Genomic DNA, 15,559 nt, shown 5'->3' with positions numbered 1-15,559 from the left:
CTGGAGAGGGAGGAGGAGGAAGAGCAAACATAGACACGCCCGACACTTGCGCAAAATGCCACGGAGAACACAACACTCGTCACGATCGCGGAGCGCGTCCGAATGGGTCTGCCGTCGCTGCAGCAGTAGCCTTCCTTTGTCTCTGCACCTCGCCAAAAGGGCGTCCAAGCGGGCGTGCGTGAACGCGACGAGCCGCGCCAGTCTTCAGCTGCTCTATGGTGAGGCTTGCAGCTGGGGTAGGGCGGAACCAGCCCAGCTTGCGATACGCTGGAGCCAGCACGTAGGCAAAGAAGGGGTACCGCGCGTACACGGACAAGTCGTACACCACCAGTGCGAAGAGCAGCTGCCCTGCCAACACAACAGCCCAGTTCGAGAAGGACCACATCCGCACGTAGTGGTCGTACGGTACCAAGCCTGTGGGCACGAGGAGGTAATACGTTGGCTGCAAGTAGCCCGCCACCAGCAGCACAACGAATGGGACGAAGACAAAGCATGTAATACCGTTCTTGACATGACGGAAGGACGAATGAAGCTCCTTCGTGACGGGGCCGTCGACCTCGATGGCCAAGTAGTCGATCGGGCGGCGTCGGCTCATGAAGCGCATGATGGCGTTGTCTTTGCGCTCGAGGTGCCGCATCTCGCTGCGCGTCTGGGCCAGCACCTCCGACCCGAGCTTGGTCTGGCTCAGCCTGTGAAGCACAAGCCGCTGAGACGAGAGGCGGAACATTGCCACGCCGCACGTGTGCTCGCCTCTACAAAGATCGCCTTCTTTTTTTCCTTGTGTTCGGTGGTGCCTATCTGGTGGAGCGTGAAAAGGCCCGAGGGAAGAATGAGAGAGAGGCGACGTTGCACGTGCGCTTGGCAGAGGCTTTTGGCCGCTCGAAACGCCGTCGCCGACTTGCCTGCCTGCCCGCGCGTGCGAGGAGCGGAGGAAGGAGAGAGAAAGAGAGCAGAGCTGCTCGTGCACGTTCTGAGCACGGGCAAGGAAAAGCAAAAGCCAAGCGACCGACACGACAGCACATGCATGAGGAGTTGCACAGAAGGTGAGACACGGAAGGCACCCATACAACAACGAGTTGAAGCAACACTAGACGCGGCTGAAGCTCCCAGACTGTGTAGGAGGGGAGGAGGCAGCGCGTGCAGGAGCTGCAGTCCAGCCAGCCTGAGTGTCGGGCACGCACGCACACACTCCCATGCAGCTGAGCTGTTATGCAGATGCGCACGTCCTGTTGAAGGTCATATGACGAAGACAAGCGGCGGAAAGTGGGAGGGGGGAGGTTGGCTGGTTGATTTTAGAGCGAGGCCGACAGTCGAACACAGAGAGGGCGGGGGAGGGAGATGGGGAGAAGACAGGCTGCGCTCGACCGAGGAAGGTAACGCGGGTCGCCACTGGAGGAGGAGGAGGGATGGACAAAGAGAGAGGGACAGCGGAGGCGGAGGCGATAGGCGATAGGCGAGGGCGGGGCGGAGGGAGGGTGCCTGGTGGGCGCCTTTCTCTCCACTCCTCCTCGCAGCACAATCCTGCCGCCTTCTTTTTCCTTTGTAACGACATCCACGTGGGCGCCAACACACACGACCTCACGCGCACCTTTTGCTTCTCCCCCTCTCTTTCTTCCACACGCTACCCCGTCGCATAATCGATGCTCCGCTTTCCGATTTGGACGCCTATGGGAGGCGTGCGAGTCCCATACGCCCGCGCCCGCACACACACACACACAGAAAGACAAGCGCAGGACTGCGCACACTTACACGAATGAAAAAAAAACACTTAAACAAGCGGTGAGGGACCATCAGCAGGACTGGGAAGGACGACGACACACAGGAACGAGAACACGTCCGTGGCAGAGACGCGTGCGCCTGCCTCGTCTCCTCACAGCAACACACGTCCGGCACAGCAGCAGCAGCAGCAGAGATGTACACAAGGGACAGCGAGAACGATACGCGAGAAGCACACACTCACTACACCAGGCACCGTGCACAGACGGAGGCGGTGCAATGTCAGCCCCGAAAGCGTGCGCGAGTTTGGCGAGACGCTTCTCTCCCCATCCCCCCTCTCTCTCGGCCTCCTCGTGCTACTTTCGCCCCTTTTTCTTCCTGTTGGCGTTGTTCTTCTTCTTCTCGGCACGCTTCTCGCGGTTGGCCTCCTTCACGGCCTTCCGATGCTCCTTGCGCTCCTCCTTGGTCATGTTTGCCAACACCGCCTGAGGAGGCGCCTTCGCCTTCATCGGTGAGTCGACATCGTCCGCCTCGGAGTCCTCGTCATCGTCATGCTCATCGTCTTCACCGTCGGCGCCGCTGTGGTCCTCTGTCTGTGCAGCTGCAGGAGCAGCCGTCATGCCCTCAACAAACACGGCAACCTCCTTGTTCGGTCCAACACGGTCGCATATCTCGTTGAGGGAGCGCGGGACTGTGATGCTTAGGAAAACCTGCTCATCCACCTTCGCCTGCTCCGCATCGACTGGCACGGCGCCACCTCCCCCGTAGCCGTCGCGGATCTCCTTCAGTCGTGCCATGAGCTCCTCGTCGTTCGGCGGGCCCTGGCAGCGCTGCCATCCGGACTTCGCCGGATCCGCCGTAATAAAATGAAAAAGGTCCTGCAGACTGAACAGCCCCGTCAGCCCCCGCAAGCGGAAAAAGCTGTTCACGTTGACGATGTCGCGCCTCAAGAAGCTCATGGAGCGCGGGTGGTCGTACTCGACAGACTGCGACACGTCAATCACCACGACGCGACCGCGGTACAGCAGCAGATTGTACTCGGAAAGGTCACCGTGGATCAGATGACTTCGCGCGTACATCTTGCGCATCGTGCAGCACAGGTCCAGGTAGCACTTGTCTAGCGCCTTAGCGGAGGGGAATGTCACCTCCTTCAGCCGCGGCGCAGGCCATCCGTCCTCGCCGAGGAACTCCATGATCAGGACGTGCTGCCGGAGCAGCTTCACTGCCGGTGCGAGGACACCGCCGTCTTGCAGGCGGATGAGGTTGCGGGCCTCCTTCTCAGCCCACGTGCGCACCATCTTTCGTGGGTTGCTCTTGCAGTAACGCTGAAAGCGGAACTCGCCTGAAACATACTGGTCGCGGTCTTTGAAGGACAGAATTGACGTCTTGTATACCTTCAGGGCGGCTGGACTGCCGTCACCGCTCACGGCGTAGTACACATTCGCCTCCTTCCCAGTGGAAACGCATCCGTTGATCTCGCTTAGAATGCCGGAGTTCACGAGCTTGTATAAGATCAGGCGGGTGCGGGGGTCGAGCACGTTTTCCACCGTGGCGCGCTCGGAGCGATCGACGTTCTTCGACGCGGCGTTCTGAGAGAAGCGACTAGACATGGTCATATCCCGCAGTTCATTCAGGACGCGTTGGTTGGACTGCGCACCACCGCTCGCGCCGCCACCGCTGCCGTGGCCGTCGTAGTAGTCATCGATGCGTATTCTGTTGAGCACCTTTGCATCCGCATTCTTGTGCTGGGCGGGCTGGAACTTGGCAAGCGACGTCGCCGCACCTTGCGCGTTCGTGCCGGTCCCGGTGGAGTCTTCACCCGGCACCACGCCGGAGACCCCTTCAGCTTTCGCCTTGGGTGCGTCGAAGTACGCGTCGTAGTCGTCATCATCCTCCGAGGACACAATATCAGCAAGTGTACTGCCGGGCACCATGTACTGGAGAAGCTCAGCATCCTTGGCGAAGCGCATTGTCTTCTGTGCCAGTGAAGGACAGCAGAGGCAAGAGAAGAGTAGGGCAGGGTGGAATACCGAAGGAGAGAAAGGAGAAGACCGTTGCGTCGTGCAGTCGAGTAACAGAAGACGCTGGGGGATGGCGACAAGACACAACCGTGCACGTGCTGGGAGGAGCGGGCACGCCGATGCAGCGCTCGTGGAGAAGGAAGGGGACGAGGGACTGTGAGAAGGAGGGCAGCAGCGGAGTCGGAGGACTAGTTGAGAGGAAGAGAGCGCGCGTGAACGCGCTGATGGCGGGCTTGGCGACAGCGCGCAGGCGTGCCTATGTGGGCATCTTCGTCTACAATTCTTCTAAAGGACTGGCAGCATCGTGTAGAGTTTGGACACAGTCGGGAAGCACACTCTACACGTCCTTCGCGCGTCACATTCGGGTACAAACCAACGGTGCGCTGCGATGAACAGGGAATTCTCTCGGTGAAGCTGGATGTGCGACAGTGTCACCAGTACCGTTAATGTTGCACTCTCTCTCGCCTGACGTCATCATCCCGCATGTTGCGCGCGCACCGCAGTGACGGAGAACTCTCTGGTGGCATTCCCTGCGCTCTTTACCACTTGAGATGGCCCTGCTGCCTCAATCTGGAAGATCCGCACGTCGACTGTTCACGTTTGGGTTGGGGCAAAGCTGCTTAGAGCGGGGTGTCCAGCAGCCCAGCCTGTAGCCATCTGCCTAATTCCAGACCTCACACCCGAACCCGTCGGCAGGTCATCGGAGCTGAAAGATCAGACCGGTGTCGGCCTGCAAACAGAAAATCGGTCTCAACTGCACTGGGATAGGCACCCAGAAACGAGAAGCCTGTAAGGTGCGTGACCCCCCCCCGCCCTGATCCCATGCGGAACACGCTCTCATCAGGTGGCGTTTAGATAGAGTCTGGTTCCACAGCCCCGGGACGCCATCTACTTCGCTGGGCCAGAAAATGAGCTGCCTCTGTACACCTCCATGTTTCTCATCGAGCCCCGTGAAGGCGGAGCCCGCCGCTTTCTGTTGTCGAGGGCTGAGAGACGTCCGCAGATGTTAACGTGACGAGGTCTGCAGCAGACAGGGTTGCGAGGACATTCGTGGGAGAGGCTCCGAAGTTCCTGCATGCGTTTTGTTGTTTGGCTTTGCCAGTTCCTTTGCTGCGGTTTCACACAGCAGGTTTAACGCGCTCTTCTTGTGTCCCCGGCGATCGTAGGGGCTCACGCCTCGGCCATGGAAAGGGGACAGATCAACGATTCGATTCCGACGTGACGCACCATCAGCAGCTGCTCCCCGGCGTATCGTTCTGCCCAATCGCCAAGGCAGCGTAACGCTAGGAGCGTGCTTTTCAAATAGTGGTACGATCGAAAGAAGGGGTCTGGACTTCGGGAGGATTTGCAGTGCACGCATGAGCGCTCCCCTCACTTGATCCTGTGGGCCGAGTCGTCGCATGGGAGAAGGGGCTCCCGGATCCTTGCTGTTGGCGACGGAAAGATAGACTCGTCCCGCCTCTTTTCCCGCATCATCTCTGTGGTCCACACTGGCCAGTGCTGCCACACCGTCGCCACACACGCCACAAAAGAGGTCCGGGCAGAAGGGCCTCGCCACAACATGGCTTCGTCTCCATCCCACGGTAAAGTCCTACTTGGGCGCTGAAGAGGCTTACCAAACTCTTCCGGGCCAGACAGCAGACTTCCCCCAGTTGCTGGCCATCTTACCCGCGAGGAACCGGAAATGATTTGCCGGGGGCGCAACGTAGCGGCAAAAGCGTAGCAAGACCGACTGCGTCATCGGCAGTGCTGGATGCAGCAGGAAGAGAGCCCCTTCGGACCGTATTGCCGTGACGAGAAACGCCCCTTCGCCAGGGTGCCCCCCTCCCCCTCAGTTGGCGAGGCACATGGATCCAACGGCGTGTGTGTGTCTGTTCCGTACTGCACAAAGGACGAGGTGAAGGAGCCAAATTGACGCCCCGAAGCCCCAACACGCCCATAGATGCACACGGACATACGACATCGATAGAGGATGCGACGCTCCCTCTCTGTCGTCTGAAGGCTTTGCAGTTTCAATGATATAAAATTTGGAGGGAGGCGCCTCAGAAAAGGCAGAGAGCGACAACAGAGGAGGGGGGTTTGCTCTCAGCCCCGCCTCCCAGCTTCATCGCACCAAACAAGATACACAGGAAAGAAGCAACCCAACATCAGACAACACAAGAACTCAACAAGTATTGCCTTCACACGGCACTCAGTCACGACATGCGCCTACACATAGACCCACCCCCCGTATGCCGGTCGCCACCGGGTGGGCCACACGCTCGAGTCACGCGGGCACTCTGCCGACCATGTGGGCGGCACAGACCGCTTCACGGTCGCGTGGCGCTCCGACGCCACCCCATGCAGGACCTGGCCGCCAACATCAGCAGCGATCCATCGCTCTGTCCCCCCCACCCCACCCTCCCACCGTGTCGTGGGTGCCTGGCCCTGTCACCACCACACGTGGTTCGGCATGGGCAGGGGTGAGGAGGCGGGGTAGAGTAGGGGCTGCCCGGCCTCCCCACAGAGAGAGCGGGAGGGTGCACTGGGTCCTGCGATACCGCGCACGGAGGCGTCCCCCGCGATCATGGAAAACAAGTCTTGAGAGACAGCGGAGACTCACGCCCGCCTACACAGACGTGAAAAGAGCTTCCGGGGGAGAGAGAGGGATGGGCATCTTCACTGAGAGACGCGAAGCAGGTGAAGGGATGGCGTAACAGTGTGGCGGCCACCGAGAGGAGGAGAACGGAGAGGCAGAGGCGCGGGGGGGGTGGGCACGAGGGTGCCGCGATGGACAGAGGGGGAGGGGGAGGGGATGGAAGGGGAGGGCGCAAAATATGTAGTGAGCGGTGGGGAGAAAACACCCGGGTGCCTCTCCGTGCCGTGTCTCCTTAACAGATACGCACGCACGGACAATCGCTCATTGTCGCACCCGCCCCTCACCCAGGATGACCTCTACGATCACCACCCCGCTCCGCGGGGTTGCCTCACAAATCTCTCTGCCAACATCGCGCCCAAGGCTCACCGACCAAGCAGGATGCGGTGGAGAGGATGGCAGCAGGCACGCACAAGCAAGCAGGCAGGAGGTGTTCCACGCGGCAGCAGAGGTCATTCAGCCCTCCTTCCCACGCTTCTCTGCGCTGCCTTGTGCCTGCCTGTCCGCTTTTATGGTCTCTTTTCCTGTGTTGCGTATCGCTGACGAGCCAGCACACCGCGCGGCCTTCTCCGGCGTGTATGTTCTCTCTCCCCCCTCTGCACATCGCTTTGCTCTTCATGCCACACGGAGGCAGCGGGGAGAGGAGGAGACGGGGCAGAGAGAGGGGGTACGGGCAGCAGCAGCATGAACGATGGCACAGAAAGTAAAACGGAGGGGCGTAGATGGTATGGCGTGTCCACGCACTTTCTCTCCCACCTCCGCCTTCTTCCTTCTACGCCCACTGCGCAGCGTGTCGTGGAGCCTTCTGAAAGGCCCCCTCCCTGACACACACACACGCACCTGGCGCGCGTGCCTTCTAGCAGACCTCCTCTTACCCGCTAGATGAGCAACGGAAGCAGCACGCGTTCTCCCTTCGATGCCCTGTCACCTCTTGGAGAGACACTCGACATGGTAGGGGCATCTAGGAAGAAGAGCAGCCCATCCGAGAGAGAGCATTACGGTGTCCAGACGTGCGTAGCCGAGCCGCGGAAGCTGTCAGGCGATAACTCCTGCAAGGTGCGGAGAGGGTGTGCTCAGCACAAAGGGAAAGTAAAAGGCATCACCGTCTTCCCCTCCGAAGATTGTAGAAGGCAGAACGGTCACAGGAAAGATACGATGGGGGAGGGAAAGAACAGAAGAAAATAAGATGAGGGGAGTGGAAGGGAGAGCGCTGCAGCTAGGGGGGTCAACGGCTGCAGCGCAGTAGCTAAGGGGTGGTCAACGGCTGCAGCGCAGTAGCTAAGGGGAGGTCAACGGCTGCAGCGCTGTATCCAAGGAGGAGGTCAACGGCTGCAACGCTGTTTGGAAAGAAGAGATGCATGCATCGCACGCTTTAACCAAACAAACGTATGCAAGCAAACGAAAGTGACGTTGTGTCACAAGCGGAGTCGCCGCAAAGCAGAAGGGGTACACGCCTACACAGGCGCATGCACACAAGCATGATCGTGGGGGAGCCACGGGGTAAAGGGACAGGAACACAGCCGCGACGAGTAAAGGGGGGGGGTGAGGCGCAAGGGCTACGTGCATGGGTAGGGGGAGGGAGGCGAACAGCTCCTCCCCTACTCGCCTCGTACACCGATGCACGCATGACACACAAAACAATATCAAAGAGGAAGGGGGGGGGGTAGCGTTACGCTCCAGATGCCTCGTAGCATCCGCACACGTCCCTTTTCGCTTTGCGTGTCGCTCTCCGTCGCGTTTCGACCCCCACGTGTGCTCGTCACCCGAGAATCCCGCGACCGTTGAAACGGGATTGATGCCCTTTTCAGGTTCTGTGAGAACGTGACGCTGCACCACTTGTTATTCGCGCGCATTTACAAACATGTATGTGTATAGAAAGCCGCACGCGTGTGTTCGTGCTCATCGCGAGGTCGGGGGGAGGTAGAGAAGGCCCACCAGCGCGCACAGCAAAACACTCGTGACCCCCCGGCCCCGTGGCTCTCCTTTCTTTTTTGGGGCGGAGGGGCGAGGGGAGGGGGAGAGGGAGGGATGTGAAGGGGGACGAGGCAGCACAATGCAGGGGGGCATCAACGGGCAGCGCCTTGTGTCTCTCTCTCCCTCTTCCCTTCCGTTTTGTGTTCGCTCCCAATTCCGTGTTCTCCCACAGCCCGTCGTTGGGCCTAAAGTGTGCCTGCACGCGCTGTCCTGAGCGTCATCCAGCGGCGGCGCAATCGCGTCTGCCTTAATATCGTTAGCGTGGCCAACAGGGGACACGCCCCTCGAGCGTTCAGATTTGCGTGCGTGTGCGTGGCGGTGCCATCACCCTAGCGCTTCGCAAAGGACGCGAAGAAGGGGATGGAGCACCAGCGGCCCTGCACGTGAAGTGCAGCGCGCGGTGGGAGAGTAAAACGGGCAGGCGAACGCGCGTGTGGGGCGTGGGCGGAGTCCGTCAGCTGTTTCAGACACGCTATTGCGACTTCAGTCCGTCCGCGGAGTAGACACATAGCTGTTGGAGGCGCTTCAGCAGCCAGTCGCCAGCCGTCACGTCCGAAAACTTCGGGGGGTTCGCCTCGTCGAAACAGTTCGGCAGGCACGAAACCATCGTCTCGGGGTTCGGCTGGCAGAAGAACGGCATCGAGATGCGCTCCACGCCTTGGTTTAGCACACGGTGCGGCGTGCTCTTGTACCGCCCGTTGCTCCACATCTCCATCATGTCGCCGATGTTCACAACGTAGCTGCCCTCAAGTGATGGCGCGTCCATCCACTCACCCTGCAGGTTCTGCACCTGCAGCCCGCCAACACTGTCCTGGTACAGCAGGGTCACGATGCCGTAGTCTGTGTGCGCACCGCACACAACGCGGCCCTTCTCGTCCGGCAGTTCGGGGTAGTGGATCATGCGGAACACGCTCAGCGGCTCGTGAAACTTCGACACGAAAAAGTCCTCGTCGATGTCGAGTGCAAGTGCCAGCGCACGCATCAGCAGCAGAGCCAGGCGCTGCATATCGCTGTAGTGCTGCTCCATCAGCTCCGTCCATCCCTCAATCCACGTGGGGTGGTGGTTCGGGCCGCGCAGCGGCTTGCCGGCAACGACAGAGGGGTGGTCCAGAGGCATGTGGAAGCCCATGTCGAAGGCCTCTTTCCAGTCACTAGGCTTGCTGGAGTCGAGCTGCTCTGCACCAAAGGTGCTGTAGCCGTGGTAACCCGAGGTCTTCTCAATGTTGATCCGAAGCTTCTCCTCCTGCGGCAGAGCAAAGAACTTTTTCGCCATCCCCGTCAGCTGCTCCACGCGGTCCTTCGGAATGTTGTGTCCGGTGATGTAGAAGAAGCCCCAGGTGCGGCATGCATCGTCGATCGCGTGTGCAACGCGCAGCAAGTGCGCCTTGTTGTCGTTGTACAGCGGCGCGATATCGATCACTGGCAGGGACATGGTGGCGAAGGGGGTGGCGAGCGCGAGCGAGATAGCGGGACAGCAGAGGCGGGGTGCAAGTGAATGGCCTGCGTGGGGTGTTTATGTGTGCGCTAGTAGCGGTGCAGTGGCAGTTGGTGGGAAGAAGTGACCAGGAGAATGAGCGGAAAAGCGCGGAAAGGGTAGGTCGCAAGAGCAGGGAGGAGTCAGCAATGATGGGAGTTGTGTGCGCGCGGGCATAGTCACGCGCGCGTGCAGGTGCGAGCATCGAAGGCGGCGAGTGTCCACTTTGGGCTCGGCGTTTTGGAAGGCGCCGTCGCGGCCTTGCGCCGCGAGTTCGAGCGGGAGCGAGAACGCCGACGGCGGGCTGACGTCTTTGTCGCCGGCTTGGGCTTCGTCGGCGAAGGAGAGCGCGCGCGGGCCGGGGATCGGGAGGCGGCCTTCTTCGGCGACGATTGCTTCGATGACTTCTTGGGAGAGATCTTCTTGAGCGGCGCTTTCTTCGGGCTGGCCTTGCGCGGCGTGCTGCTCGCGGAAGTCACCGGCTGCGGCTCTGGCGACTTGGCTGGCGAGCTGGCCGCCAACCTGCTGGCGTGCGGGGAGCGAGAGGCGGCCTTGCTGGGCGAGTGCGGGGAGTCCTTCAAGTCTGCCTCCTTGAGCGGAGTCGTCAGCTTCGCGCCGACAGACTTCAGCAGAGACGCGTGCTTCTTCTGCGACTGAGGTGGCGATTTCTTCGCGTTTGCGGATGCTTTCGAGGATGTCGATGACCTGCGCCACGCGGTGACCGCCATCGCCGCTACGTTGTCATCCCTCATCCTGCCCTCATCGTCGAATAGGCGGTACTCCACCTGCGGCAAATCGTCATCGTCCACCTCCGGCTTGGTGTAAATGTAATTCTTCCAGAACGGCATTGTGCGCTTGCGCTGAGACAGTGCGTGGAGCTGTGTGGGCGGTGGTCGGGGAAGGAAGCGCTGGAGAGAGCCTGCGAGACGCACAGGAGAAACAGAGGGGTTGGCGAGAACGGTCAAAGACACTGCTGGCTGCGACGCGGTTTCGTTTGACAGGTCTTGTCCGGTTGTGCTCTTCGCAAGAGCAACAGCAGAAGAAAGGGGTGGCGGGGAAGTGACCAGCGCCACTGCCGTCCGTCAGGCTGCGTCGTCGGCCTCCTCTTCGTGAGTGGCGAAGTACTTCGCCACAGCAGATGCAAGCAGGTGCATCGGATCGGCACTTCCGCCGCAGACTCCACCGCGATGACGTCGCATGCACACAAAAGGGGAAGAAGACACCAGCGGTATCGCGTCTGCATTGCGCAGCGACCTACGCCTCGCACACAAACTTGTGCAGGCACTCACTCGCACACACACACACATCCATGCACAAGAGCACGAGGTGAGTAGATGGCTTGGTTTGACAAGGTCGACGTATGAGCGTGTCGTCGTGAACGAGGTCACACAGACAGCAAGGAATAGCAGGGCATCGGCGTGCACACAATCCTTTACTCGCACAGCGACGCTACAGCCAACAACAGTTCTTTCCGTGTCCACCCTCTCTGCCACACAGCACGGGGCCACACTCCGCGTGACTCTCTCTCCCCCTCCTCCCCCTGGCCTGCCACAGGGCCCATCGCGCAGTGCAGAGCAGCCGTAGACACACGCCGGTACAGCAATGTGCCCACCCGGTCGTCGGCGAGCATGGCCCCTGCGCTTCAAAACTCTACCCACCCCGTATGCCGGTCGCCACCGGGTGGGCCACACGCTCGAGTCACGCGGGCACTCTGCCGACCATGTGGGCGGCACAGACCGCTTCACGGTCGCGTGGCGCTCCGACGCCACCCCATGCAGGACCTGGCCGCCAACATCAGCAGCGATCCATCGCTCTGTCCCCCCCCCCACCCCACCCTCCCACCGTGTCGTGGGTGCCTGGCCCTGTCACCACCACACGTGGTTCGGCATGGGCAGGGGTGAGGAGGCGGGGTAGAGTAGGGGCTGCCCGGCCTCCCCACAGAGAGAGCGGGAGGGTGCACTGGGTCCTGCGATACCGCGCACGGAGGCGTCCCCCGCGATCATGGAAAACAAGTCTTGAGAGACAGCGGAGACTCACGCCCGCCTACACAGACGTGAAAAGAGCTTCCGGGGGAGAGAGAGGGATGGGCATCTTCACTGAGAGACGCGAAGCAGGTGAAGGGATGGCGTAACAGTGTGGCGGCCACCGAGAGGAGGAGAACGGAGAGGCAGAGGCGCGGGGGGGGTGGGCACGAGGGTGCCGCGATGGACAGAGGGGGAGGGGGAGGGGATGGAAGGGGAGGGCGCAAAATATGTAGTGAGCGGTGGGGAGAAAACACCCGGGTGCCTCTCCGTGCCGTGTCTCCTTAACAGATACGCACGCACGGACAATCGCTCATTGTCGCACCCGCCCCTCACCCAGGATGACCTCTACGATCACCACCCCGCTCCGCGGGGTTGCCTCACAAATCTCTCTGCCAACATCGCGCCCAAGGCTCACCGACCAAGCAGGATGCGGTGGAGAGGATGGCAGCAGGCACGCACAAGCAAGCAGGCAGGAGGTGTTCCACGCGGCAGCAGAGGTCATTCAGCCCTCCTTCCCACGCTTCTCTGCGCTACCTTGTGCCTGCCTGTCCGCTTTTATGGTCTCTTTTCCTGTGTTGCGTATCGCTGACGAGCCAGCACACCGCGCGGCCTTCTCCGGCGTGTATGTTCTCTCTCCCCCCTCTGCACATCGCTTTGCTCTTCATGCCACACGGAGGCAGCGGGGAGAGGAGGAGACGGGGCAGAGAGAGGGGGTACGGGCAGCAGCAGCATGAACGATGGCACAGAAAGTAAAACGGAGGGGCGTAGATGGTATGGCGTGTCCACGCACTTTCTCTCCCACCTCCGCCTTCTTCCTTCTACGCCCACTGCGCAGCGTGTCGTGGAGCCTTCTGAAAGGCCCCCTCCCTGACACACACACACGCACCTGGCGCGCGTGCCTTCTAGCAGACCTCCTCTTACCCGCTAGATGAGCAACGGAAGCAGCACGCGTTCTCCCTTCGATGCCCTGTCACCTCTTGGAGAGACACTCGACATGGTAGGGGCATCTAGGAAGAAGAGCAGCCCATCCGAGAGAGAGCATTACGGTGTCCAGACGTGCGTAGCCGAGCCGCGGAAGCTGTCAGGCGATAACTCCTGCAAGGTGCGGAGAGGGTGTGCTCAGCACAAAGGGAAAGTAAAAGGCATCACCGTCTTCCCCTCCGAAGATTGTAGGAGGGAGAACGGTCACAGGAAAGATACGATGGGGGAGGGAAAGAACAGAAGAAAATAAGATGAGGGGAGTGGAAGGGAGAGCGCTGCAGCTAGGGGGGTCAACGGCTGCAGCGCAGTAGCTAAGGGGAGGTCAACGGCTGCAGCGCTGTTTGGAAAGAAGGAGGTTAACGGCTGCAGCGCTGTTTGGAAAGAAGAGATGCATGCATCGCACGCTTTAACCAAACAAACGTATGTAAGTAAACGAAAGTGACGTTGTGTCACAAGCGGAGTCGCCGCAAAGCAGAAGGGGTACACGCCTACACAGGCGCATGCACACAAGCATGATCGTGGGGGAGCCACGGGGTAAAGGGACAGGAACACAGCCGCGACGAGTAAAGGGGGGGTGAGGCGCAAGGGCTACGTGCATGGGTAGGGGGAGGGAGGCGAACAGCTCCTCCCCTACTCGCCTCGTACACCGATGCACGCATGACACACAAAACAATATCAAAGAGGAAGGGGGGGGGGTAGCGTTACGCTCCAGATGCCTCGTAGCATCCGCACACGTCCCTTTTCGCTTTGCGTGTCGCTCTCCGTCGCGTTTCGACCCCCACGTGTGCTCGTCACCCGAGAATCCCGCGACCGTTGAAACGGGATTGATGCCCTTTTCAGGTTCTGTGAGAACGTGACGCTGCACCACTTGTTATTCGCGCGCATTTACAAACATGTATGTGTATAGAAAGCCGCACGCGTGTGTTCGTGCTCATCGCGAGGTCGGGGGGAGGTAGAGAAGGCCCACCAGCGCGCACAGCAAAACACTCGTGACCCCCCGGCCCCGTGGCTCTCCTTTCTTTTTTGGGGCGGAGGGGCGAGGGGAGGGGGAGAGGGAGGGATGTGAAGGGGGACGAGGCAGCACAATGCAGGGGGGCATCAACGGGCAGCGCCTTGTGTCTCTCTCTCCCTCTTCCCTTCCGTTTTGTGTTCGCTCCCAATTCCGTGTTCTCCCACAGCCCGTCGTTGGGCCTAAAGTGTGCCTGCACGCGCTGTCCTGAGCGTCATCCAGCGGCGGCGCAATCGCGTCTGCCTTAATATCGTTAGCGTGGCCAACAGGGGACACGCCCCTCGAGCGTTCAGATTTGCGTGCGTGTGCGTGGCGGTGCCATCACCCTAGCGCTTCGCAAAGGACGCGAAGAAGGGAATGGAGCACCAGCGGCCCTGCACGTGAAGTGCAGCGCGCGGTGGGAGAGAGTAAAACGGGCAGGCGAACGCGCGTGTGGGGCGTGGGCGGAGTCCGTCAGCTGTTTCAGACACGCTATTGCGACTTCAGTTCGTCCGCGCGGTAGGCATACGTCTGTTGGAAGCGCTTCAGCAGCCAGTCGGCAGCCTTCACGTCCGAAAACTTCGGGGGGTTCGCCTCGTCGAAACAGTTCGGCAGGCACGAAATCATCGTCTCGGGGTTCGGCTCGCAGAAGAACGGCATCGAGATGCGCTCCACGCCTTGGTTTAGCACACGGTGCGGCGTGCTCTTGTACCGCCCGTTGCTCCACATCGCCATCATGTCGCCGATGTTCACAACGTAGCTGCCCTCAAGTGATGGCGCGTCCATCCACTCACCCTGCAGGTTCTGCACCTGCAGCCCGCCAACACTGTCCTGGTACAGCAGGGTCACGATGCCGTAGTCTGTGTGCGCGCCGCACACAACGCGGCCCTTCTCGTCCGGCAGTGCGGGGTAGTGGATCATGCGGAACACGCTCAGCGGCTCGTGAAACTTCGACACGAAAAAGTCCTCATCGATGTCGAGTGCAAGTGCCAGCGCACGCATCAGCAGCAGAGCCAGGCGCTGCATATCGCTGTAGTGCTGCTCCATCAGCTCCGTCCATCCCTCAATCCACGTGGGGTGGTGGTTCGGGCCGCGCAGCGGCTTGCCGGCAACGACAGAGGGGTGGTCCAGAGGCATGTGGAAGCCCATGTCGAAGGTTTCTTTCCAGTCACTAGGCTTGCTGGGGTCGAGCTGCTCTGCAGCACACATGCCGTAGCCGCGGTGGTTCGAGGTCTTCTCAATGTTGATCCGAAGCTTCTCCTCCTGCGGCAGAGCAAAGAACTTTTTCGCCATCCCCGTCAGCTGCTCCACGCGGTCCTTCGGAATGTTGTGTCCGGTGATGTAGAAGAAGCCCCAGGTGCGGCATGCATCGTCGATCGCGTGTGCAACGCGCAGCAAGTGCGCCTTGTTGTCGTTGTACAGCGGCGCGATATCGATCACTGGCAGGGACATGGTGGCGAAGGGGGTGGCGAGCGCGAGCGAGATAGCGGGACAGCAGAGGCGGGGTGCAAGTGAATGGCCTGCGTGGGGTGTTTATGTGTGCGCTAGTAGCGGTGCAGTGGCAGTTGGTGGGAAGAAGTGACCAGGAGAATGAGCGGAAAAGCGCGGAAAGGGTAGGTCGCAAGAGCAGGGAGGAGTCAGCAATGATGGGAGTTGTGTGCGCGCGTGCAGGTGCGAGCATCGAAGGCGGGGAGGCTGACGGAGGGGGGAGAGGGGGAGGAAGGATGCTACAGACGCATGCGATAC

At 60.7% G+C, this 15,559-nt stretch overlaps 4 protein-coding genes across 4 annotated transcripts; all 4 read right to left on the bottom strand.

Annotated features, from left to right (window-relative positions):
* Positions 1–79: 79 nt before the first annotated feature.
* LMXM_08_29_0230 (conserved hypothetical protein) lies at positions 80–727 on the bottom strand (the record flags this gene model as incomplete). The annotated part of the gene is made up of 1 exon (XM_003872491.1): positions 80–727. One exon carries the CDS (start codon positions 725–727, stop codon positions 80–82), a length of 648 nt encoding a protein of 215 aa, XP_003872540.1.
* Positions 728–2,072: 1,345 nt separating this feature from the next.
* Positions 2,073–3,686, bottom strand: LMXM_08_29_0240 (conserved hypothetical protein; the record flags this gene model as incomplete). The annotated part of the gene is made up of 1 exon (XM_003872490.1): positions 2,073–3,686. One exon carries the CDS (start codon positions 3,684–3,686, stop codon positions 2,073–2,075), a length of 1,614 nt encoding a protein of 537 aa, XP_003872539.1.
* A 5,132-nt stretch (positions 3,687–8,818) lies between these two features.
* On the bottom strand, positions 8,819–9,778 carry LMXM_08_29_0250 (oxidase-like protein; the record flags this gene model as incomplete). The annotated part of the gene is made up of 1 exon (XM_003872489.1): positions 8,819–9,778. The coding sequence occupies one exon, from the start codon at positions 9,776–9,778 to the stop codon at positions 8,819–8,821; it is 960 nt and encodes a 319-aa protein (XP_003872538.1).
* A 4,527-nt stretch (positions 9,779–14,305) lies between these two features.
* LMXM_08_29_0251 (uncharacterized protein) lies at positions 14,306–15,265 on the bottom strand (the record flags this gene model as incomplete). Its single annotated transcript, XM_003872488.1, has 1 exon — positions 14,306–15,265. One exon carries the CDS (start codon positions 15,263–15,265, stop codon positions 14,306–14,308), a length of 960 nt encoding a protein of 319 aa, XP_003872537.1.
* Positions 15,266–15,559: the final 294 nt, after the last annotated feature.

This window comes from Leishmania mexicana, chromosome 8 (genome assembly GCF_000234665.1).
Source record: "Leishmania mexicana MHOM/GT/2001/U1103 complete genome, chromosome 8".
NCBI classification, from domain to species: domain Eukaryota; phylum Euglenozoa; class Kinetoplastea; order Trypanosomatida; family Trypanosomatidae; genus Leishmania; species Leishmania mexicana.
The sequence above is the reverse complement of the archived record's forward strand: the minus strand, read 5'-3'. Positions and strand labels throughout refer to the sequence as shown.